The sequence below is a fragment of the Cucurbita moschata genome, unplaced genomic scaffold (assembly GCF_002738365.1).
Source record: "Cucurbita moschata cultivar Rifu unplaced genomic scaffold, Cmos_1.0 Cmo_Scf00027, whole genome shotgun sequence".
In the NCBI taxonomy this organism is placed as follows: Eukaryota; Viridiplantae; Streptophyta; class Magnoliopsida; order Cucurbitales; family Cucurbitaceae; genus Cucurbita; species Cucurbita moschata.
The window spans coordinates 1,690,151-1,708,345 of record NW_019268543.1 but is presented as its reverse complement, the minus strand read 5'-3'; the positions used below and the strand labels follow the sequence as shown (position 1 = coordinate 1,708,345).

Sequence of the window (18,195 nt, the reverse complement as noted above, 5' to 3'; positions counted from 1 at the left end):
GAGTTATGATCTTTTATCATTTTGTTTACATGAAAATTTTCATTTATTTATTAATAATAGGAGAAAATAACCAACCTGGAATTGGGCCGACATCGAGGCCCATATAGTTCAGTTAATGGGCTTTGTACAGCTACGACAGCCCAGCCCAGCCCATTTAAATCAGTAGCTTAAAAGTTGGAAGGCTTTTGTATTTAAATAATAATAATGATAATAAAGAACGAAAAAAAAGATGATGGGCAACAGCTAAGAAAAATAAAAGGTCCCTCCTCCTTTTCCTTTTCCTCTAAAGCTTTAGAGATTCAATCAAACAGCTCATTATTATATAGTGGAAAATCTATAACAAAGATTTATTTATTTTTAACTTATTCTTTACCAAAAATAAAATAAAATAATAATAATTTAAAATTTAAAATAATGTAAGTGTGGGCGATCATAAGCTATAAAGTTCACTTAAATTATTAGTTCGAGTTAGGTTTCTCAGATGTGACTCTCTAAAGATATCCACTCATCATATTTCCTTTTTAATTTCTTTCCTCACCTCTCCACCTTCCCTTCTATTAAATTAATATAACTAAGAAAAAAAATTATTTAAACATTTTAAAAAATTAACATTAACTAATTTATTATTTTTATTTTACATAATTTATAAATTGACAAAACACGTGGAGCCCACAAAATATAATAATAAAGATCATCATTTTCGCTACGCCACTACTCTATTAGTTGAGTTGTTCGTAGGGTCAACAGTTTGTGACAATCTTACTTTTTTATTTTTTATTTATCGTTAAAGTAGAGAATTATTATGAATTAAGTTATAATGGGATTATTAGTTACCATTATTTGAATCTTAATTGGATTAAAATTTTATTGTGATTGGATTCACGTGCAAGTGTGTGATGTGAAAGAGGTGAAAAAAATAATTAAAAGAAAAAAAAAAAAAAAAAGACGGCCGTGTGGTGAAATTTACTGTTTAGTTTATTTACCAAAGGTAAAAAGGCGTTTGACTTGGGGAAAAAGGTAAAGATATTGGAGAATGAAAATGGACGGTTAGGATTGAAGCCAAAAAGGAGTTGGAGGAAATCTGGAGGGTTGAAAATAAGCGGGATGTTGTAATCTGAGAGATGTGAAAGCTGGTCTTTAATGATCATGTTATCATGTTTCTGTGTTAGTTCCCTCTCGCGTGCCCTTCTACAGTTCTTTTTCTGTACATTATTTTTCTTTTTCTTTTTTTATTTAAAATAAATAAATTCTCATCTTCCAATCCAGGCCCCACCTTTATTGTTTTTTTTTTTTTTAATTTTTTTATAAATAATATTGAATATGGTTTAATGAGTAAGGGATTTTGTTTTTATTTCACGCCCATTTGTAAATATAATATTGGGAAAAATCTGATTTAAATAAATTATTATTATTTTTTTATATAGATGGAGACAAAATTTAAAAATATAAAATAAAAAAAAGGTTGTTATTGAAATGGAAAAGGAAGTATATAATATAGACAAAATTGAATATAACACATTTAATATAAAAAGTTTTATATTTTTTGTCGTGTAGGTCTTATTTATTTATTTATTTATTTATTTTTGTATTAACGCTTATGAGTCAAAATGATTTGATACTTGGACTGTCACCAAAAGTTTCAAATTATATATATATTCATATTGGATATTATTTATTTTATTATTTATGGTAAATAAAAAATAAATTGAGTATTGGGAAAAAAAAATGGGAAGGGCGTGGGAGGCACGTGCCGGGTATAACAGTGTGATTTGGCTATTATGAGTCTGGAAGATGGTAAGAGATGACGTCAAGCGTATCTAGGCGGGGTGGGCCCCACAGTGTGTCTTTTTTTAAAAATAAATAAATAAATAAGAAAAAAAAGGAAGAAGAAATGGTTGGTTGGTTGGTTGGTTGGTTGGTCAATGGGGAAATGCAGAAGAAGACAAAAGTCATAAATGAAATAAATGACACTGTGGAGGTTGGGGACTTAGGTCTTTTCCATCATGCTACGTGTACGGTGTGATCAGATTCCGAGCTGCCACGTTGTCTTAGCTGTGATGGGACCACCTTTCCTGGGACCACCCTCCAAATCTCTGAAAATCTACTGCCACTTGATTCTCTGTCACCCCCCCCCCCTTCCCCCAAATTCTATCGGCAATTTTGGAAGGAACCCATTCATTACTTTCTTTCACGGTTTTACCTCTTTTTTTATTTTTTTTTAATTCTCATATAAAATAAATGTTACGAAAAGGAAAGAAGCAAGGAGGGAATTAATTACTTGGACACAAAATTATGATAAAAGATTGTGTTTTCCAATGATGTTTTTAAAAGCAAACTCACATGACAAATAACTTTACAACTCCTTATCGATATCATGGATATTAATCCGATACTCTCGTGATCATAAATGATATCAAACTCATCCAATGAACTTGGTCGTGTTAGTAGCTATGATGATTCGTGGTTGAGAAGCTCTCTGTAAGAATCCAAGTCCATCACTAATTGATATTGTTCTGGTTGAATGTAGAATCTAGATTTGGAAACATAGGATTCTTAAAAAAAACAAAAAAATTGTGGGTTAACAACGTTGGTTCAGCATCAGCCTTAGTAGCTTAGATTCACTCAAACTGTGTTTAAAAAGGTGTGTCCTTTTTTCCCACTTCCCATTCCCACGCGTGGCCCTTACAAACCCCATGCCTCTTTATGGACATTTATTTTCTCACTAACTTTATTTCAATTTTGAATGGACATTTAGGTGAGATTAATTCATACAACTCTGCTTTTTTGTTTCAAATTGCATCATAAAACACGTCTTTTGGTTTGCATAGCACTCAACCTTACCCGAGTGACTACTATGAGAAAGTTGACTTTGTTCAAGCTTGAATCGGTTAAAGAGTTTGAGAAGATTACACAAAATCTTTTCGTGATGTGGTCGTATGTTGAGTCAATTATGACTGCGCATGATTGAAGATCCATATCACTACAAAAAAAAAAAAAAACATGTACATAAAAGTTTACTATTACTTTCCCTCTATTATTGCTTGTACTCTTTCGTTATAGTTCATAGACTAATGATTTTTGTAGATTATGCTCTAATTTTAGTCATTGTTCTATACGTACTCAGCATGGACTAAATACATTGTTTTCTAACTGTTCAACCTCACCACTAGTACATATTGTCCTCTTTAGATTTTTCATATAACGGCTATTCCTAAAAAATATTTAATTTCTCTGTTCAATGTAAGATCTCACATATTTAAATTATTATGGTTGGAGGTGAGATCGAACTTGTTAAAACATGTTCGAGTATGGAACCCTGATTTTGATATTTTGAAGTTAAATTTTGCAATAAATCTCGAACTTAAATGTGAAAATCACTCTTTGTGATACATCACATCAATATTTATGGAGGTTTTTCAAAGATTTTTTTGGCGGTGAATCATATCTTTTGATAGTTAATTTCACCTCCTTCAAATCCCAATTGCTATTATTTTTTATACACGTGGATACCAACATAAATGAATTTAATGTATTTATTGCTATCAATATTGCCTCATACAATATCCATTCCCGCTCAAAATTTAATTATTTAAATTTCATAATTTAATTTCTAAATTTTAAATATATATATATATTATTAGAAAATCTAAATTAAAATAAAAAAATTTAAAAAGGTGAGCGAATCTTTATAGATTTTGGAAACAAGTTGGAAGGTTAAATCAGGAAATTATTAAAATAAATAATGATAATAATAGTAAAAACCGGGGCGGGGCGGGGCTCTATGAAAAGTCGGACCCTGGATTCCGAATCAGGTAGTCAAAATCTCGGGGCTCCGCTTTTCACGATGGATTCTTTGTTCTTTTGATGTCCTAAAAGACTAAAAAACCCACGTAACATTTTCCTTTTTTATTTTTGGAATTTTAAATTATATTTTTCGGAACAAAAATGGAGTTGCGTTACTCGAGGGGTGAACTACACGCGATTTGGTGTTGCGCGTGGGATGATGGGTAGAGGTCCTTAATTATCTGTTGTAAGGTATTATGGTCGGGACAACGTTGATAAACAAAAACAAAAAAAAAAAAAAAGGCCCCAAAATATATTAAAAGACACTCCATTATTCGAACATCTTAGATAACAGCGATCTTTTCCTAACGCCGCTCTTCCGCCTTCCCTCTCCTCTGTTTTTCTTGGGACGGAAACCGCCATTGAAGACCTCTGTTTCTGGTTCTTTTGACCATTTCTCAAGCTTTTTCGAGGAGAAACACAATGTTTGCAGCTGAAAATGGTCTTAAGGGAGACCCGAGGCTTCAGGGGATATCTCAAGCCATTAGAGTTGTTCCTCACTTCCCTAAGCCTGGTTTGTCTCTGTTTCTCTTTCATGGTTTCTGTACAGTTTTTGATTGGGATGGGCAGAGTGCTCTGTTTTTGTTGGTTCTAAATTGAAGTTGAGATTCATTTTGATTTGGGTTTTTGCTGATAGGGATCATGTTTCAAGATATTACAACGTTGTTGCTGGATCATAAGGCGTTTAAGGATACTGTTGACATTTTTGTCGATCGTTACAGGGGCATGAACATCTCTGTTGTTGCTGGTTTTCTTCTCATCTCTTTGTCTTTTTTTATTTTCTGTTTGTTCTTGCCGACATTGTCTGAGGATTTTTTGTTCTCTGTTTTTCCTTTTTTCGTGGATGGAAAGTTCTGCAGATTTTGTTCTTCCTACTTTCGTGGGTTTTCTCGTTTCCCCTGTTTTTAGAGCTGTGAATTTCTTCTTCTTGTCTTTTAAATTTCTTTATCTTACTGAATTTAGTGTTTCTCTCTCTTCTTTCAAACACCTCATTCGATGTTGTTTGAAGGAAAGTAAAACTTTCTTCTTGTACTTTGCTGTCGACATCTCATACCCTTTAAAAAAAAAAAATGCTGTCCCAAGAAATTATGGGTTTTTTATAAACCTTTTCTTCTCAATTACCGATCTGATTTGCTAATCCCCTGTTCGTGGGATGCTCTGAAATGCAGGGGTAGAAGCCAGGGGATTCATGTTCGGCCCTTCGATTGCCTTAGCCATTGGTGCCAAGTTCGTTCCTTTACGAAAACCCAGAAAGCTTCCAGGTAAGTTCATTCCATCACTGCAAAATCCCCCAAAAGTTCCTGTTTTTTGAAGCACACAGCCATTGTTTACTGTGTCATAGGCGAAGTGATATCAGAAGCTTATGATTTGGAGTATGGAACCGACTGCTTAGAAATGCATAATGATGCCGTGAAGGCAGGGGAACGTGCATTGGTTATCGATGATTTAGTGGCCACTGGTGGAACGTTATCAGCAGCAATCAAGCTTCTGGGTATTTTAGATTCTTTTACATATGAACACGATCTTTGAAAAGTGATAGTTTTTTTGGATTTTGCTGCTGTTCTAACCTTAAAAGCAGCAAGTCCGTGGGAAAACGTTGGTTGTTTTTGTCGTCCATGGTTTTGTCTGAACTAGAAACCAAAATATTGGATCAATCATAGTGTTTAGATTTCTTGGTTAAAATGATTGTCGTTCATGATTATGTTTCCCTTAAAACTATGATCTAGTGGGTCCATCGTTATTTTATTAATTTGATGTCTCTCTGTTTTGTTGGTAGAACGGATGGGTGCTGAAGTCGTTGAATGTGCCTGTGTTGTTGGATTGCGCGAAGTTAAGGGACAGCGCAGGCTCAATGGAAAGCCACTTTATATCCTTGTTGAGCCACGCCAATTGGATGATCGTTTCTAAGGTAACTCCCGAGAAGCTACATTCTTCCATGCATGCCGGGTGAGATCCCACTTTAATTGAAGAGAGTAACAAAACATTCTTTATAAGAGTGTGACAACCTCTTTCTAACAGACGTGACAAACATTTTTTACTAGCGGTGGGCTTGGACTGTTGCAAATGGTATTAGAACCAGATGCTGACCTCCCTAAAGCAGGTGGATTGTGAGATCCCCACCTCTGTTGGGTTGGAAAATGAATCAAGCACTCCTTATAAGGGTGTGTAAACCTCTCTCCTTAACAGACGTATTTTAAAACTGAGACTGACGGCAACACGGGCTAAAACAAACAATATCTGTGAATGTAGGCTTGAGTTGTTAGACATTGTATTAGTGCTAGACATTGGGCTGTGTGTCAGCGAAAGCGTTGGGCCCCGTAAGGGGGTGGATTGTGAGATCTCACATCGGTTAGAGAGGGGAGTGAAAACCTCTCTTTAGCAGACGCGTTTTAAACCGTGAAGTTGATCGTGATATAAGTTAAAAGGGACCGTCGTTTTTTAGTATTAGCAGGGTTTGAAGAAAAGTAAGGTGAGGGTGTGTGTGTTGTGTATGCAGGTGGGTGATTTTGCTTCTGCTTAGGCTGATATTGAGGGAGATGATGCTTGAGCGAACAGGCAGAGACAGAGACAGAGACTGAGAGATTTGATTCCTGCGTTCAAAGTTTGAGCAGCGATGAATGAAAGTTGGGTCCATTGTACTATTTTTTTAGTGCTAAATTATGTGTCCTCTCTTCCCCCAGGCTGTTAATTTCAACCAAATCTTTAATGAACAAAACTATTCTCAGATTCTGATATTCAAAACAACCATGATGTCTCTCATTTCTACGTGAATTGGATGATCCAATATCAGCATGTTACGTCGGATCTCATGAGAGCCAGCGAAGACGCTGGTACACCGTTTAATGTTTGGCTTTGATACCATTAATAACCGCTCAAACCCACTGTTCAGTGTCAGGCTTTGGCCTGTGGTGAAATCGAATCATTGGGGGTATCTCAATCTTAGTATTTCTAGCATTATCTATCAACATCTGTCAGTATAGATATATATATCAATGTTTCTAAGTGCAAATGAACACTTTCAAGGCATCCATCCCAATCTCCTAAAGTACAATGAAGTGTAGTTTATAGCTACGCAAGTCTTACATTTAATCTCCTAAGCCAAATCGAATGCAAAATCATATGAAAAGCATCGAACCTCTTAGCCGGACGGTTTAACACAAAGTGGTTTCGAACAATCCTCAAACCCTCTTTGAGCCTCTTGTACTCTGCCTCCGACACCCCCATCAAAATCTCCTTCAACCTCGGAATCTCCGACACGCCCACCTTAATCGAAAACCCTTCCCATCTCAACACGTCGCTGAACGGCAAAACGTACTTCTCCGAAATAATCACCGGCACACATTCAGCATAAATTGCCTCCACGATTCTGGGACTTGCCACTTCGTACCCACTTGGGCACAGGCAAAATCTTGACTTCAGCATTAGCTCGTAATAGTCCAGCCCCTTTGGGAGATACTCGTACACACGGATGTCGCTGTCGCGGTCTTTCCAGTGCTTTAGGATTATGGGTCTTATTGGACCGTGGTTACCGCCTGCGAAGAATCCTAGGTGGGGACGTTGGGTGTCTGGCGGCGACAGTAGCTTCGGGGATATGTCGCCGTCGTAGAGGTGGATCTCCGGTAAGCTGACGTCTTTTTGTGGGTTGAATCCTTCGGAGGAGTTGGCGTTACAGAGGACGCGGATGGATGTGTTGTAGAGGAAGGGGTTTCCTTCTGTTGCAATTGGACCCTATTCATTCATGGGAAACAAAAATAATGAAAATTGTGTTAAAACTGACGACATAGCATAATATTGTCCACTTTGAGCGTAAGAGCTTATGCAACTCCTCGAGTAGCTGATGTGGGACTCCTCTCCCAACAATCCTCCCCTCGAACATAGTACATCATAGAACATCCTCTGAAGCTTATGAAGCTCTCAAACAGTCTTCCCTTAATCAAAGACTCGACTTTTTCTCTAGAGCTATTGAACAAAGTATACCCTTTGTTCATAATCAACTCCTTAATTAGTTGATGTGGGACTCCTCTCTCAACTATCCTTCCCTCGAACAAAGTAAATCATACAGCCTTCTTGAGGCCTATGAAGCTCTCAAACAACTTCCTCTTAATCGAAGTTGGAGTCTTTCTCTAGAGCTCTCCAACAAAAGACCTTTTGTTACACTTGAGAATGCTATTGACTTGACTAAGTTGAACACATGTTCTTATGCCTATACTTTTGGTTTCTGAAAATTTCTCGTACTAATGGAGATGTATTTCTTACTAATAAACTCATGATCAACTTTTTAATTAAGATCTAAGACGTGGGACTACTCTCCGAACAATTTCGGACAAAAAAAAAAAAAAAAACATAAAAGTAAGGTAACTTTGTAAGGAAGAAAAGAGAAACAAACCCAATCATGGCATGAAACAATAAAGTGGTCAGCCCCAGTTGTTTTATTCCAAAATGGGTACTTTTCAGACACCACCCGCACGTAATCACTCACAAACACCCGCAGCGGCGTTTGATCAAAGCTTCCATATTCATACAAGTACTTAACCATCCAAGCCACGCTGAACGGCATAAAAAAAACATGAGCCCCACTCGGATCCGCCGTCCTGAACCCATTCGCCCCATGCTCCATCTCATGTATGAACCTCCCTTCCACTGTGTATATGTTCTTACACGGCCCGTCGTGGGTTAAAGGCAAATCCCCCTCCGGGTACACGTACACTTTGAATCTTCTCTCCATCTCCACGTAGCTCCTGTTGAACCATAATCATTAGTTATGCTCTGTAAAAGCTAACCTGCTTCGGCTTCTGCGTCAAGCTTGTATTAGTTGTATAATGTTCCGTGAGTTCCAAGGGAAATTCTTCATTATAATTATTATTACTCCATCATAATCTACGAGATTCATGTCGTCCCCTGTGAAAACCTCTTGCTAGTAGAAGTGTTCTAAAATCTTGAGAAAGAGCACAGAGAAGACAATATAAAAGTATAGTCAGTGTGCCACGAGGACATTAGCCTTACGAAGATGGTAGATTGTGAGATCACATATCAGTTAAAGAGGAACTAAGCATTTATTTGTGCGTGAAAACCTCTCCCTAGCATACATATTTTAAAACCATGAGGCGGATGGTGATATGTAACAAGCCAAAACGGACAATATCTACTATAGTGGGTTTGGATGGTTACAAATGGTATAAGAGACAAACACAATGTGATGTGTCAGCGAGTAAGCTGAGCCTAGTTGGACATGAGGAGATGTGCCAATAACGACGCTAGGCCCGAAAGGGGATGAATTGAGAGGTCCCACATTGATCAGAGAAGAGAATGAGTGTTAGCGAGGACGCTAGACCTCGAAGGAAGAGTGAATTGTGAGATTCTACCTCAGTTATAGAAAAGAACAAAACATTTTTTTTATAAGCGTGTACAAACCTCTCCCTAATATATGTGTTTTAAAAACCTTTCGAAAAAAATCAAAGTAAACTATATCTAATAGTGGTAGACTAGGACCGCTACACAATGATTTTGGGTTAGTGGACTAAACAAAAAAAAAAAATGATCGAAGGTAATTAAATTCATAATTATAGAGAAAAAGAACAGAGTAATGAGTAGAAAGGCTGTGGCTTTCACTGTCGCAAGTTGAGTAACGTGCAATCGAGTGTGCGCACTTAACACGCCTGAAGTCCGTAAATAAAACCCCCCACAGACGCTTTGACCATAAGTATTCCCACGTGGCACTCATTTTTACACCCAACAAAGGGAATTAAAAAAAAAAAAAAAAACGTAAACATAAAAATTGACACGTAATTTCTTTTCCCAAAAATAAATAAATAAATAAATAAAAGCTTAACAATACATCAAGAAATAAAATATATTATATTTAAACATCATCTAATTTATGATTATAGCAAAAAAAATGTTAATTATTAGGAGCAAATTTATTATTAATATGGTTTTTTAAAAGTGAAAATTGATTAAAAACCGATTTACTCACTGAAAAAAAGCGCGGGGATTGTGATAAACTGCGAAAGAAGGAACGTAATCGACGGTGGTCGATAAGTTTGAGACCTTCGCCGCTCGGCGAATTTCCGCCCTAGCCCGAGCGAGCCCTAGTTCGAGCTTTTCGTCTCTGGTCAATCTCGTTTCCATCGCTTTTCTCTGAAGAAGCATACATGCATCGATTAATAGCTTTCATTAATTCATTCATTCAATGAAGATAATCAGTGTTTGATTTCTTACTAGATTAAGGCGATGAGCGAGAAACTCCTCGGAGATTTCCGGCAAGTGAACGGCTCGGAATCGATCGGAAATCGGAGGAAATTGGTGGAGGTGCGTGGATTTTAGTGGAGGCGGAGATTTGGTTGCGAATCGGTCGGAGTAATTGTCGGAGAGGAGAAGAAAAAGGAGAATCGAGGCGGCGGCGATCGAAGTGAGGAGTGGTGGTGTAGTCGGCAGGTGAAAAACCTCCATTGTTGTCTCTGTTTTTTTCTTCTTTGGCTGAGGAAGATATCGCAGTAGGCTTGTGGAAGTTAATATGAAGCCAGTCGGGACGACTTGAGTCGACTCCGGATCGTATGGCATGGGCACTAGGGTAATTCCCCAAAATACCCTTCTCTTATTTGTTTTTTAATTTTGGTAAAATATTCTCAATTCTGTTTCTTTTTTTGGCAAAATCAAATATTTGAAATATTGCTTTCCTTTTTTTAATTGAGATTTCAATTTTGAGATTTTTTTCTAAATAAATAAATAAATATCTTTGTTTTAAAAAATGGCAATATATTATCTAATTTATTTCTTTGTTTTTATTGGAATATATTATATTTCTTTAAAAAAATTATTTCAGTATATATTATATTTAAATATAAAATTCTATATAAATATAAATTATATTAAACTATTTGATAAATAGTAAGGGTTATAAATGTCCATTTATCGAAACTTATCTCGATTGAGGTATGAATCCTCATTTATACCGTAAATGAAGAAGGATCAAAAAGTATTTTCACTCTATTATTAAAATTGAAAATGGAACGAAGATTATATACACATTTATTTTTTCTCTCTAAAACTTATATATTTTAAAATATAATGTTACAGTAAAAAAATCTAATTAAATATTTTAATTATATTAAGTTTGATATATTGTAATTTAAAAAAAAAATTTATCAATTTTCCAAGAGTGTTGAATTAAATAATTTTTTAATGATATTTTGAACGAAAATTTATTAGAAAATTAAATTATAAAAATTTTAGGAGTTTAAAGTCAAAATTACCATATTGAAGTGTAATTTGATTAAATTAAACGTTTAGGTATGATACTATTATTATATTATTGAATTATTAACGGTGATTTTTTTTAAGGTATGTTATTAATGAATTGGGACTTGTGAGCGTTACTTTGAATTATCTTATTAATAATTAAATAAAGAAAAAAGAAAAAAAGAAAAGCCAGATCACTTACTATTTTGAGTGAAAGTGAAGACAAAGACAATTCATTGCATACGTGGAAAGATAAACATAGGAGAAACAAATATTAAATTTATTGATACATAATCGGTCATGATATAAGTTTTCAATTTTAATCTTATTATAAATTTTTAATTTAAAATTAGTGAAAAGAGTAAATAAATTTGTTAATTTTGTGATTTTTTTTTATAAATATTAATTTTGAAAAATACAATATTCGATCTCAACTCTCGTCTTCTTCCTTCCTTGTTTTGCAGTTAGTTTGCATTACCGATTTCCTTCCTTGTTTCTGTTTCCCTTTTATGGCAATTCGTCTGTGTATTATGAACGCCAACAATCTCTGTGTTTGAACCAATCCCTCTCCGATTCCTTCTCGTTCTTGCTCCACAAGATTGACGAGATGGAGAGTTTGCCGACCACCGTCAAACCCGAAAGGCGAGCTCGATCCAAGCCTCTCTACACCTCCAAACCTTCTATATTTATGGCATTCTTCTCTTGTCTTGCTTGGCTTTATGTTGCTGGCAGGTATGCGCTTCTTCCATTTTCGGTTTTTTTTTTTTTTTTCCAATTTCTTTGCGCTCCCCTGATAATGTTGAACGGTAGAATCTGAATCTGGAACATTGAGACACAGTCATAGTACACTGTCGTTTAGGTTGAATTGGATCTTCCGGTTGGTTTTCACTCTTGAATCGAAGTTGACCTGGCTATCGATCAGGCCGATGTATTTCTTCTTCACATTGGCTGCCGGCTTCGTTGCCGTACTAGCTGTTTTCTTTTTTATTTTGGGATTTTTCGCTTGTAATTTTTGCATGATCATTTGATCAACCGGAAATGCATTCCCCAACCCCTCCGCCCTGGGGAAAGAGAGAGGGAGAGAGGGAGAGAGAGAGAGAGAGAGAGAATTTATTGCATTTCTTTCAATTGACTTTTGCTTATAAATTCATTTGTACCGCCTGTTTTTGGTCTGGTTTCTTCAGGCTATGGCAGGATGCAGAAAATAGGAAATTACTTGCTAGTCTCTTACAGAAGAACGCGTCCCAGGTATATTAATTAAATTATGAGAGAAATACACTGGAATTCTTGCCAGTTTTCGTGGCCATTTTAATTGAATTGAAAATTTGAATGAGTACTGTACTCATATTGGCTAATTGCTAGCATTTCTAGTTCTACATGTAATCGTTTTCCTCCACGTCCTGCCCTTAATTCGCCATGCATCTGGAGATTTTGTCATTCATTGTTTAGCGTGGTACCCTTAATTCATTAAAATTATGTTATTGTATGCAGAGACCCTTGATTTTGAGCGTTGAAGATAAGCTGCAAGTCCTGGGTTGCAAGTATATGCCTAATTTTCCTTTCTTGATTCTCACGTCAAACCCAATCTTTGTTTTGAAACATTCCCTCTTACGAATGATCTCCTGTGTCTTTCTTGTGAGGGCTGGACATTTTGTTTCCCTTTCTTTGTATAATTTGTTTTTATTTACGTAGTATCTAAAATAAATACCAATCTAAATTGTTTTACATATTATTGAATTAAAAGTTTTATATAATTTTATTAAGAGATTTGGAGAGGAGAATTGTGGAAGTGGAGATGGATTTAACATTAGCAAAGAGTCAAGGGTACCTGAAGAATCAACTGCGACAAAGTGGATCTTCTTCTGAACCTAGCCGTAAGCTCCTTGCTGTTATCGGTGTTCATACCGGATTTGGAAGTCGACTGAGGCGCAATGCGTTCAGAGGTTCTTGGATGCCAAAAGGTCAGTCGAGTTTTAGATATTATTTGATTGGGGCTGTGAATCAACTCGCTGAGCTTCATTTAAAACAACTGTTTTTTGTCTTATGGCACTTAACTCTTCCAGTGATCCCAAATTTATAATGACCGAGGTTCAATAGAGTATCAGAAAATTAGTTACCTATTAGTTTTTTACCTTTGAGCTAGCAAAGGTCCATTGGAATATTTAGTTCAAGTAAACAGTATTTATGATTCTAATAGTCTCTAGGAGTGATCCACATATCAGACTTCAATCATATGAGATCTAGCATGTCATGGTATCAGTGGTTTGTAACTGATTTTGTTGATTTTGACATGTTTCCTCGTAAATGAAAGACTTCCTCTTACTGTAGGGGCCTGTAATAGGTGGGCAGTAATAATAGATCTCATCGCAATTCAACCTGGTTTATTAAACAGGAGCAGGGGATAAAAAAGAGAGGAAAAGCCACGCTTCACATAAATAGATCTTGAAATTTAATATTTGAATTGAGTTTGTGGATTAGAGCGAGAGTGATGCTTGGATTCAACACGAAAATCTTATCATCTTTGCGATGCAGAAATGTGTTATTTTAAGGATATAATAAAGTATTTATAGAGAAATGTATTATCTGCTAGAATATTTTAATCTTATAAAATTACTTTAAAATATGAACTTCGACGTTTGTGTCCATGGTGTCTATTTGGTTCCTAAGCTTTTAAAAATATCTAATATATCCCTAAACTTTCAATTTTATGTCTAATATAGAACTCTAAATTTTCAATTTTGTGTCTAGATCCGTGAATTTTAAAAAATTTTATAGCTCAAGGACTAAAGTTGTAATTTTGAAGTTTGAGAGACCAAATAGACACATGTTCATGGGCTAAATTGTAACTTATCCAAGAAATATTTACTGGTTTAATTTTCAGGAATGGGTGGATTGAACATGTAATTGATGATGTATGATCATATTTCTTTTGGCATTTATAGGTGATGCATTGAAAAAGCTGGAGGAAAGAGGGGTGGTTATACGCTTTGTTATTGGTCGGAGGTTTTCCTTCCACTTTCAACTCTATTTTCATATCAATGTTCTTCACTGCCATTTTTTTTATTTGATGGCATTGTGTTCTTTATCTCGTTATTGTTGTACTTCATAGCTATTTTCTGTGTATGTCCTTTCATAACTTTATTGATTTGGCATTGGCAGTGCAAACCGAGGTGATACCTTGGACCGCAACATTGACAAGGAAAACCATTCAACTAAGGACTTCTTGATACTTGTATGTAATCAAAGTTCTAGCCTTACGTATATCACCTATTCAATCACTTAGAATTAGCAACTCAACTTTTTTTGTTCATGGTTCTCATGGTAGTTATTATTGCGCCTGCATGTTCACTTGTTTACATTGTGGTCTAAATTCTAGACAATATCATCTGTCGATGGTTTGTTAAGGAGTGTCGCATTAATGTATTGATGTTGTGCAAAATATAGAATTGTTAATTCATACATATGTTTGATGTGATTCTTCGAGCCACCGACGCATTCCCTTTATTTTGTAGGAAGGTCATGAAGAAGCTGATGATGAGTTGCCTAAAAAGGCCAAGTTCTTTTTCATTACAGCAGTTCAAAATTGGGATGCAGAATTTTACGTGAAAGTCGATGACAACATTGACCTTGATCTTGGTTGATCATCTAATCAACAATCTCTATTTCTAAGAAATTCATTTATCACGGGTTGGTGATTAATTGAAACTTGTTTTTGGCCAAGTAGAGGGTTTAATTGAGCTTCTTGAACATCGTCGTGGACAAGATGGTACTTACATTGGATGCATGAAATCTGGAGATGTGATTGCTGAAGAGTATGACCTCTATTATTCCATTTCTGTTATAAAATGCATGCGGATGTATTGATTGAAAGAATATCTTGTTTTCATAAAAATGCGGATGTATGACCTCTATTATTCCATTTCTGTTATTCCATTTCTGTCATTATTTGTTTTCGCACGGTCAAGATTTTTGGCACTCGTGGTTTTGATAATTAAACTTTATGATGGTGCTTACATAATGTAGCAAGTGTTCTCTGCTCTCATCTGTTGAAATGCTAATTTTTTTTTTCAGGGGAAAGGACTGGTATGAGCCAGAATGGTGGAAGTTTGGAGACAAGAAATCGTATGTAATCTACCTCCTTGAAGAAATATTGTAGTTATTTTCTTCAAATATATCGAATACTTCCTGGACTGCGGATGTAAAATGTGATCAATTTTTTTATGCTTTAGGTACTTCCAGCATGCATCTGGTTCGCTTATTATCCTCTCCAAGAATTTGGCTCAGTATATTTATATTAACAGGTAATCTCAATAACGCAAATACCAGAAAATGGTTTACTCAAATGAAAGATATATCTCATGCTCAGAAGTTTAGGATTCCATTCTTAATTATCTTTTTCCTGTAGAATTGTCATCAGCAAAGTTGGCAGCCTTTCTTTTAACTATTTGAAGTTAGAACATATATTTGTTCTGATTTTCCTTGTCATAACCGGGAAATAAGCTATCATGTGCAAAATTATACTCCTTTAAGACAAATTCACTCCCATTTGAATGTAGTATTCTGCTTTATAAATATAAAAGAACCTTATTATGTCATGTCATGTATTTTCTAGAAAATATTTCTTGGTTATGTCATGTATTATGATTGTTTGTGTTATTTGCAGTGCATCTTTGAAGACTTACGCACATGACGATGTATCAATGGGGTCATGGATGATTGGTCTCCAGGCTACTCATATAGATGATAATCGACTGTGCTGCAGTAGCATTAGACAAGGTGAATATGACTCGATACCATTACTGTGGTAGTTGGTCTTTTCTCGTATTTCTACAACTTTTCCTGAAGTTTTGTTTTAAAATACTACCTTTGATTTGGATTGCTGATGAGAGCTGATCAAAGGTGCTCTGGTGCATCTTTCCCCCTCATCATACAAACTCCACCCCCTAATCTTCACCCTCAGTTTGCGGTCATTTTTTATGACTACCCAACGGGCACATAGGAAAACAAAAACTCAAGTAGAAACAGATATATGATTCATTTACTTTTATAACTTAGTTTTGAACTCAATTTGCAAATTGGTTTCTGATATTTATAGCATTTTTTTAAAATTCTGACCTTTTATTTATTTGATCCTTAAGATTTCTAGGTTCAAGTAGCAGTTAATGAAATTATGAATAGTACGAGTCACGTGAAGGGTTTAAATGAATAAATACATTATTAACAGGATAGTAAAAGTTCATAAGAATAGAGATAAAAATCATATGAAACGTTATAAACCTTAGGCACTAGTGGTTTATGAAGTTTACTCCACCAGGTGAAATTACTAACTGTTCAAATCATAGTAAGGTAATTTTTGGTTTGTTGTTATATACACTTATGCCAGTTGTGGACATGTTCTTTTTCCAGACAAGGTGTGTTCCATGGTTTAGGACATGCAGCAAATTTTGCGGAGCTTAGACAATTAGACAATTCTTTTGCGACGGGTTTATGTGCCTGAGTTCACCCTCCAGCTGATGCCGGGGAATCTCGACGTGTTCACCTGATTCCTATTTTCGGATGCTGAGATACACAGCCATTTTGTTTTTGTAGAGCTAATAGTGACTGATTGACTGACCTGAATGCCCTTTTGTTGATAATAGAAAGCCAAAATTAGTTTGATACATGTGATGGATATGCCGAAATAACAGTCATTGAAATACATGTGATGGATATACCGAAACACTTATTCGAGCTCTTGGAACAGAATTGTAATGCAGCTGATTTTTATGTGCTTCCGGAGCTCTTGGAGTTGTTCTTCATTGAAATCTTAGGGAGTGTTCGTCTTTTTGGGTTTGAAAAGGTTCAAGAACATTTGAGGATATGGAAGAAAATCCTTCCAAACTGGCATTAATAAATTGTAAAAGCCAACATCGACCATCCATATTTCTTTCACTTGCATTAACAAACTGAGAAATTCATCAGAAAACCCTTCATCAATCTTGTCTATTTCCTGGCTTCATTTGGGAAGCCACACATGAGACATCTTCCAGTTCCAGCCAACGGTCAGGTCAGTCCAAGTCCGAGTCCGACCGAGAATAAATCTTATGAATATGAAACAAAAACTAGAATAACACATTAACAATGCAGGTTCCTGAATCACTGCTATGTAACAGGGGGAGACTGCCATATAATTTAAGAACAAGCGTTGATCAAGTAAAATGCATGATATTAGAGGTTAAGGCAGAGCCAATGGAGAAGATTATAAATCAATGGATCTTCTTCATAGCCATAATTCACACAGCTTTAATTCAAGCATCCACCTTCGCTGCAGCCGACGCGTAGCTCACACTGCTGTCTCTCATCGTTTTGCACTGACTGGATTGTTCGTATCGAAGGAATTTGATCTTTATTTTTGTGGAGCTGTGCTTCAACATCTGGTGGAACAAAAGCAATCCATCATCAGTTATCCAAAACAAAAATCTCATTTTCAAGTCGGAACGTAAGTAATATGCATATGTTTTGGAATGTTTTCAGGCACTTACATGAAGAAATACACTAATAGGGTGACGACCACAAATGGTATTGTCATACTCCTGCAGATACTTCTTGAATGCTTCAGGATCTCCTGTTTCTATTATATCCATGCCCATGTGGTCCAAAGCTTCGATAGATTTGTATATTGCCCCATGTTTCTTGTCGTAATGCATGTAGTTGAACCTAAGAGGCACGAGCACACGTCAGATGAAATTCGGAACAAGAATGATAGTAAATAACTCAAACCATTTATGTGAGATTTCAGAATTAAAAATTTCATACACATCCAAGAAGCATCAACATAATGGCAACGAGTGCAGTGATGAAATGAAAAATAATCACCTTTTGTGCAATAGAGTATAAAGCTAGAGGATCGAGTCTAATATAATGTCGACTATATTTTACTTAAATGTGCTACATTTGAGGCTCATTCAAACCTAGCCATCTGCATCCAATCAAGAACCACAACTGTCACATCACTAGACAAGTTGAGAGATCCCACGTTAGTTGGGGAGAAGAACGAAACATTCTTTACAAGGGTGTGAAAACCTCCCCTAGCAGAGGCGTTTTATAAACCTCGGGGGGGGGGGGGGGGGGGGG

The 18,195-nt window shown here is 35.8% G+C and overlaps 4 protein-coding genes across 5 annotated transcripts in view; 2 read left to right on the top strand and 2 right to left on the bottom strand.

Moving 5' to 3' along the window:
• Positions 1–4,115: 4,115 nt before the first annotated feature.
• LOC111462706 (adenine phosphoribosyltransferase 5-like) lies at positions 4,116–6,588 on the top strand. Its single transcript, XM_023106405.1, has 6 exons — positions 4,116–4,357; positions 4,481–4,591; positions 5,013–5,105; positions 5,186–5,335; positions 5,621–5,752; positions 6,341–6,588. The coding sequence occupies exons 1-5, from the start codon at positions 4,267–4,269 to the stop codon at positions 5,749–5,751; spliced, it is 576 nt and encodes a 191-aa protein (XP_022962173.1). The 5' UTR covers positions 4,116–4,266; the 3' UTR covers position 5,752; positions 6,341–6,588.
• Positions 6,589–6,761: 173 nt separating this feature from the next.
• Positions 6,762–10,414, bottom strand: LOC111462701 (probable glycosyltransferase At5g25310). Its single transcript, XM_023106398.1, has 4 exons — positions 10,063–10,414; positions 9,818–9,981; positions 8,231–8,582; positions 6,762–7,572 (listed from the first exon to the last, which is right to left on the bottom strand). Exons 1-4 carry the CDS (start codon positions 10,402–10,404, stop codon positions 6,913–6,915), a joined length of 1,518 nt encoding a protein of 505 aa, XP_022962166.1. The 5' UTR covers positions 10,405–10,414; the 3' UTR covers positions 6,762–6,912.
• Positions 10,398–16,755, top strand: LOC111462704 (hydroxyproline O-galactosyltransferase HPGT3-like). 2 transcript variants are annotated; one of them, XM_023106403.1, is made up of 13 exons: positions 10,398–10,414; positions 11,547–11,814; positions 12,267–12,330; positions 12,574–12,623; positions 12,847–13,043; positions 14,025–14,085; positions 14,242–14,314; positions 14,595–14,718; positions 14,807–14,894; positions 15,154–15,204; positions 15,312–15,383; positions 15,746–15,858; positions 16,489–16,755. In XM_023106403.1, exons 2-13 carry the CDS (start codon positions 11,690–11,692, stop codon positions 16,509–16,511), a joined length of 1,041 nt encoding a protein of 346 aa, XP_022962171.1. In that variant the 5' UTR covers positions 10,398–10,414; positions 11,547–11,689; the 3' UTR covers positions 16,512–16,755. The 2 variants fall into 2 exon arrangements, with proteins under 2 accessions (XP_022962171.1, XP_022962170.1); XM_023106402.1 differs by lacking the exon at positions 10,398–10,414 and having other exon boundaries at positions 11,497–11,814.
• Positions 16,756–16,993: 238 nt separating this feature from the next.
• The window catches only part of LOC111462705 (protein MEMO1-like), a 5,221-nt gene continuing 4,019 nt past the window's right edge, over positions 16,994–18,195 (bottom strand). Inside the window, exons 7-8 of the mRNA XM_023106404.1 lie at positions 17,604–17,778; positions 16,994–17,495 (exon numbers count right to left, since the gene is read on the bottom strand). Of these exons, the coding sequence (XP_022962172.1) occupies positions 17,370–17,495; positions 17,604–17,778 (301 nt within the window). The 3' untranslated portion in view covers positions 16,994–17,369. The remainder of the gene's footprint in view (positions 17,496–17,603; positions 17,779–18,195) is intronic.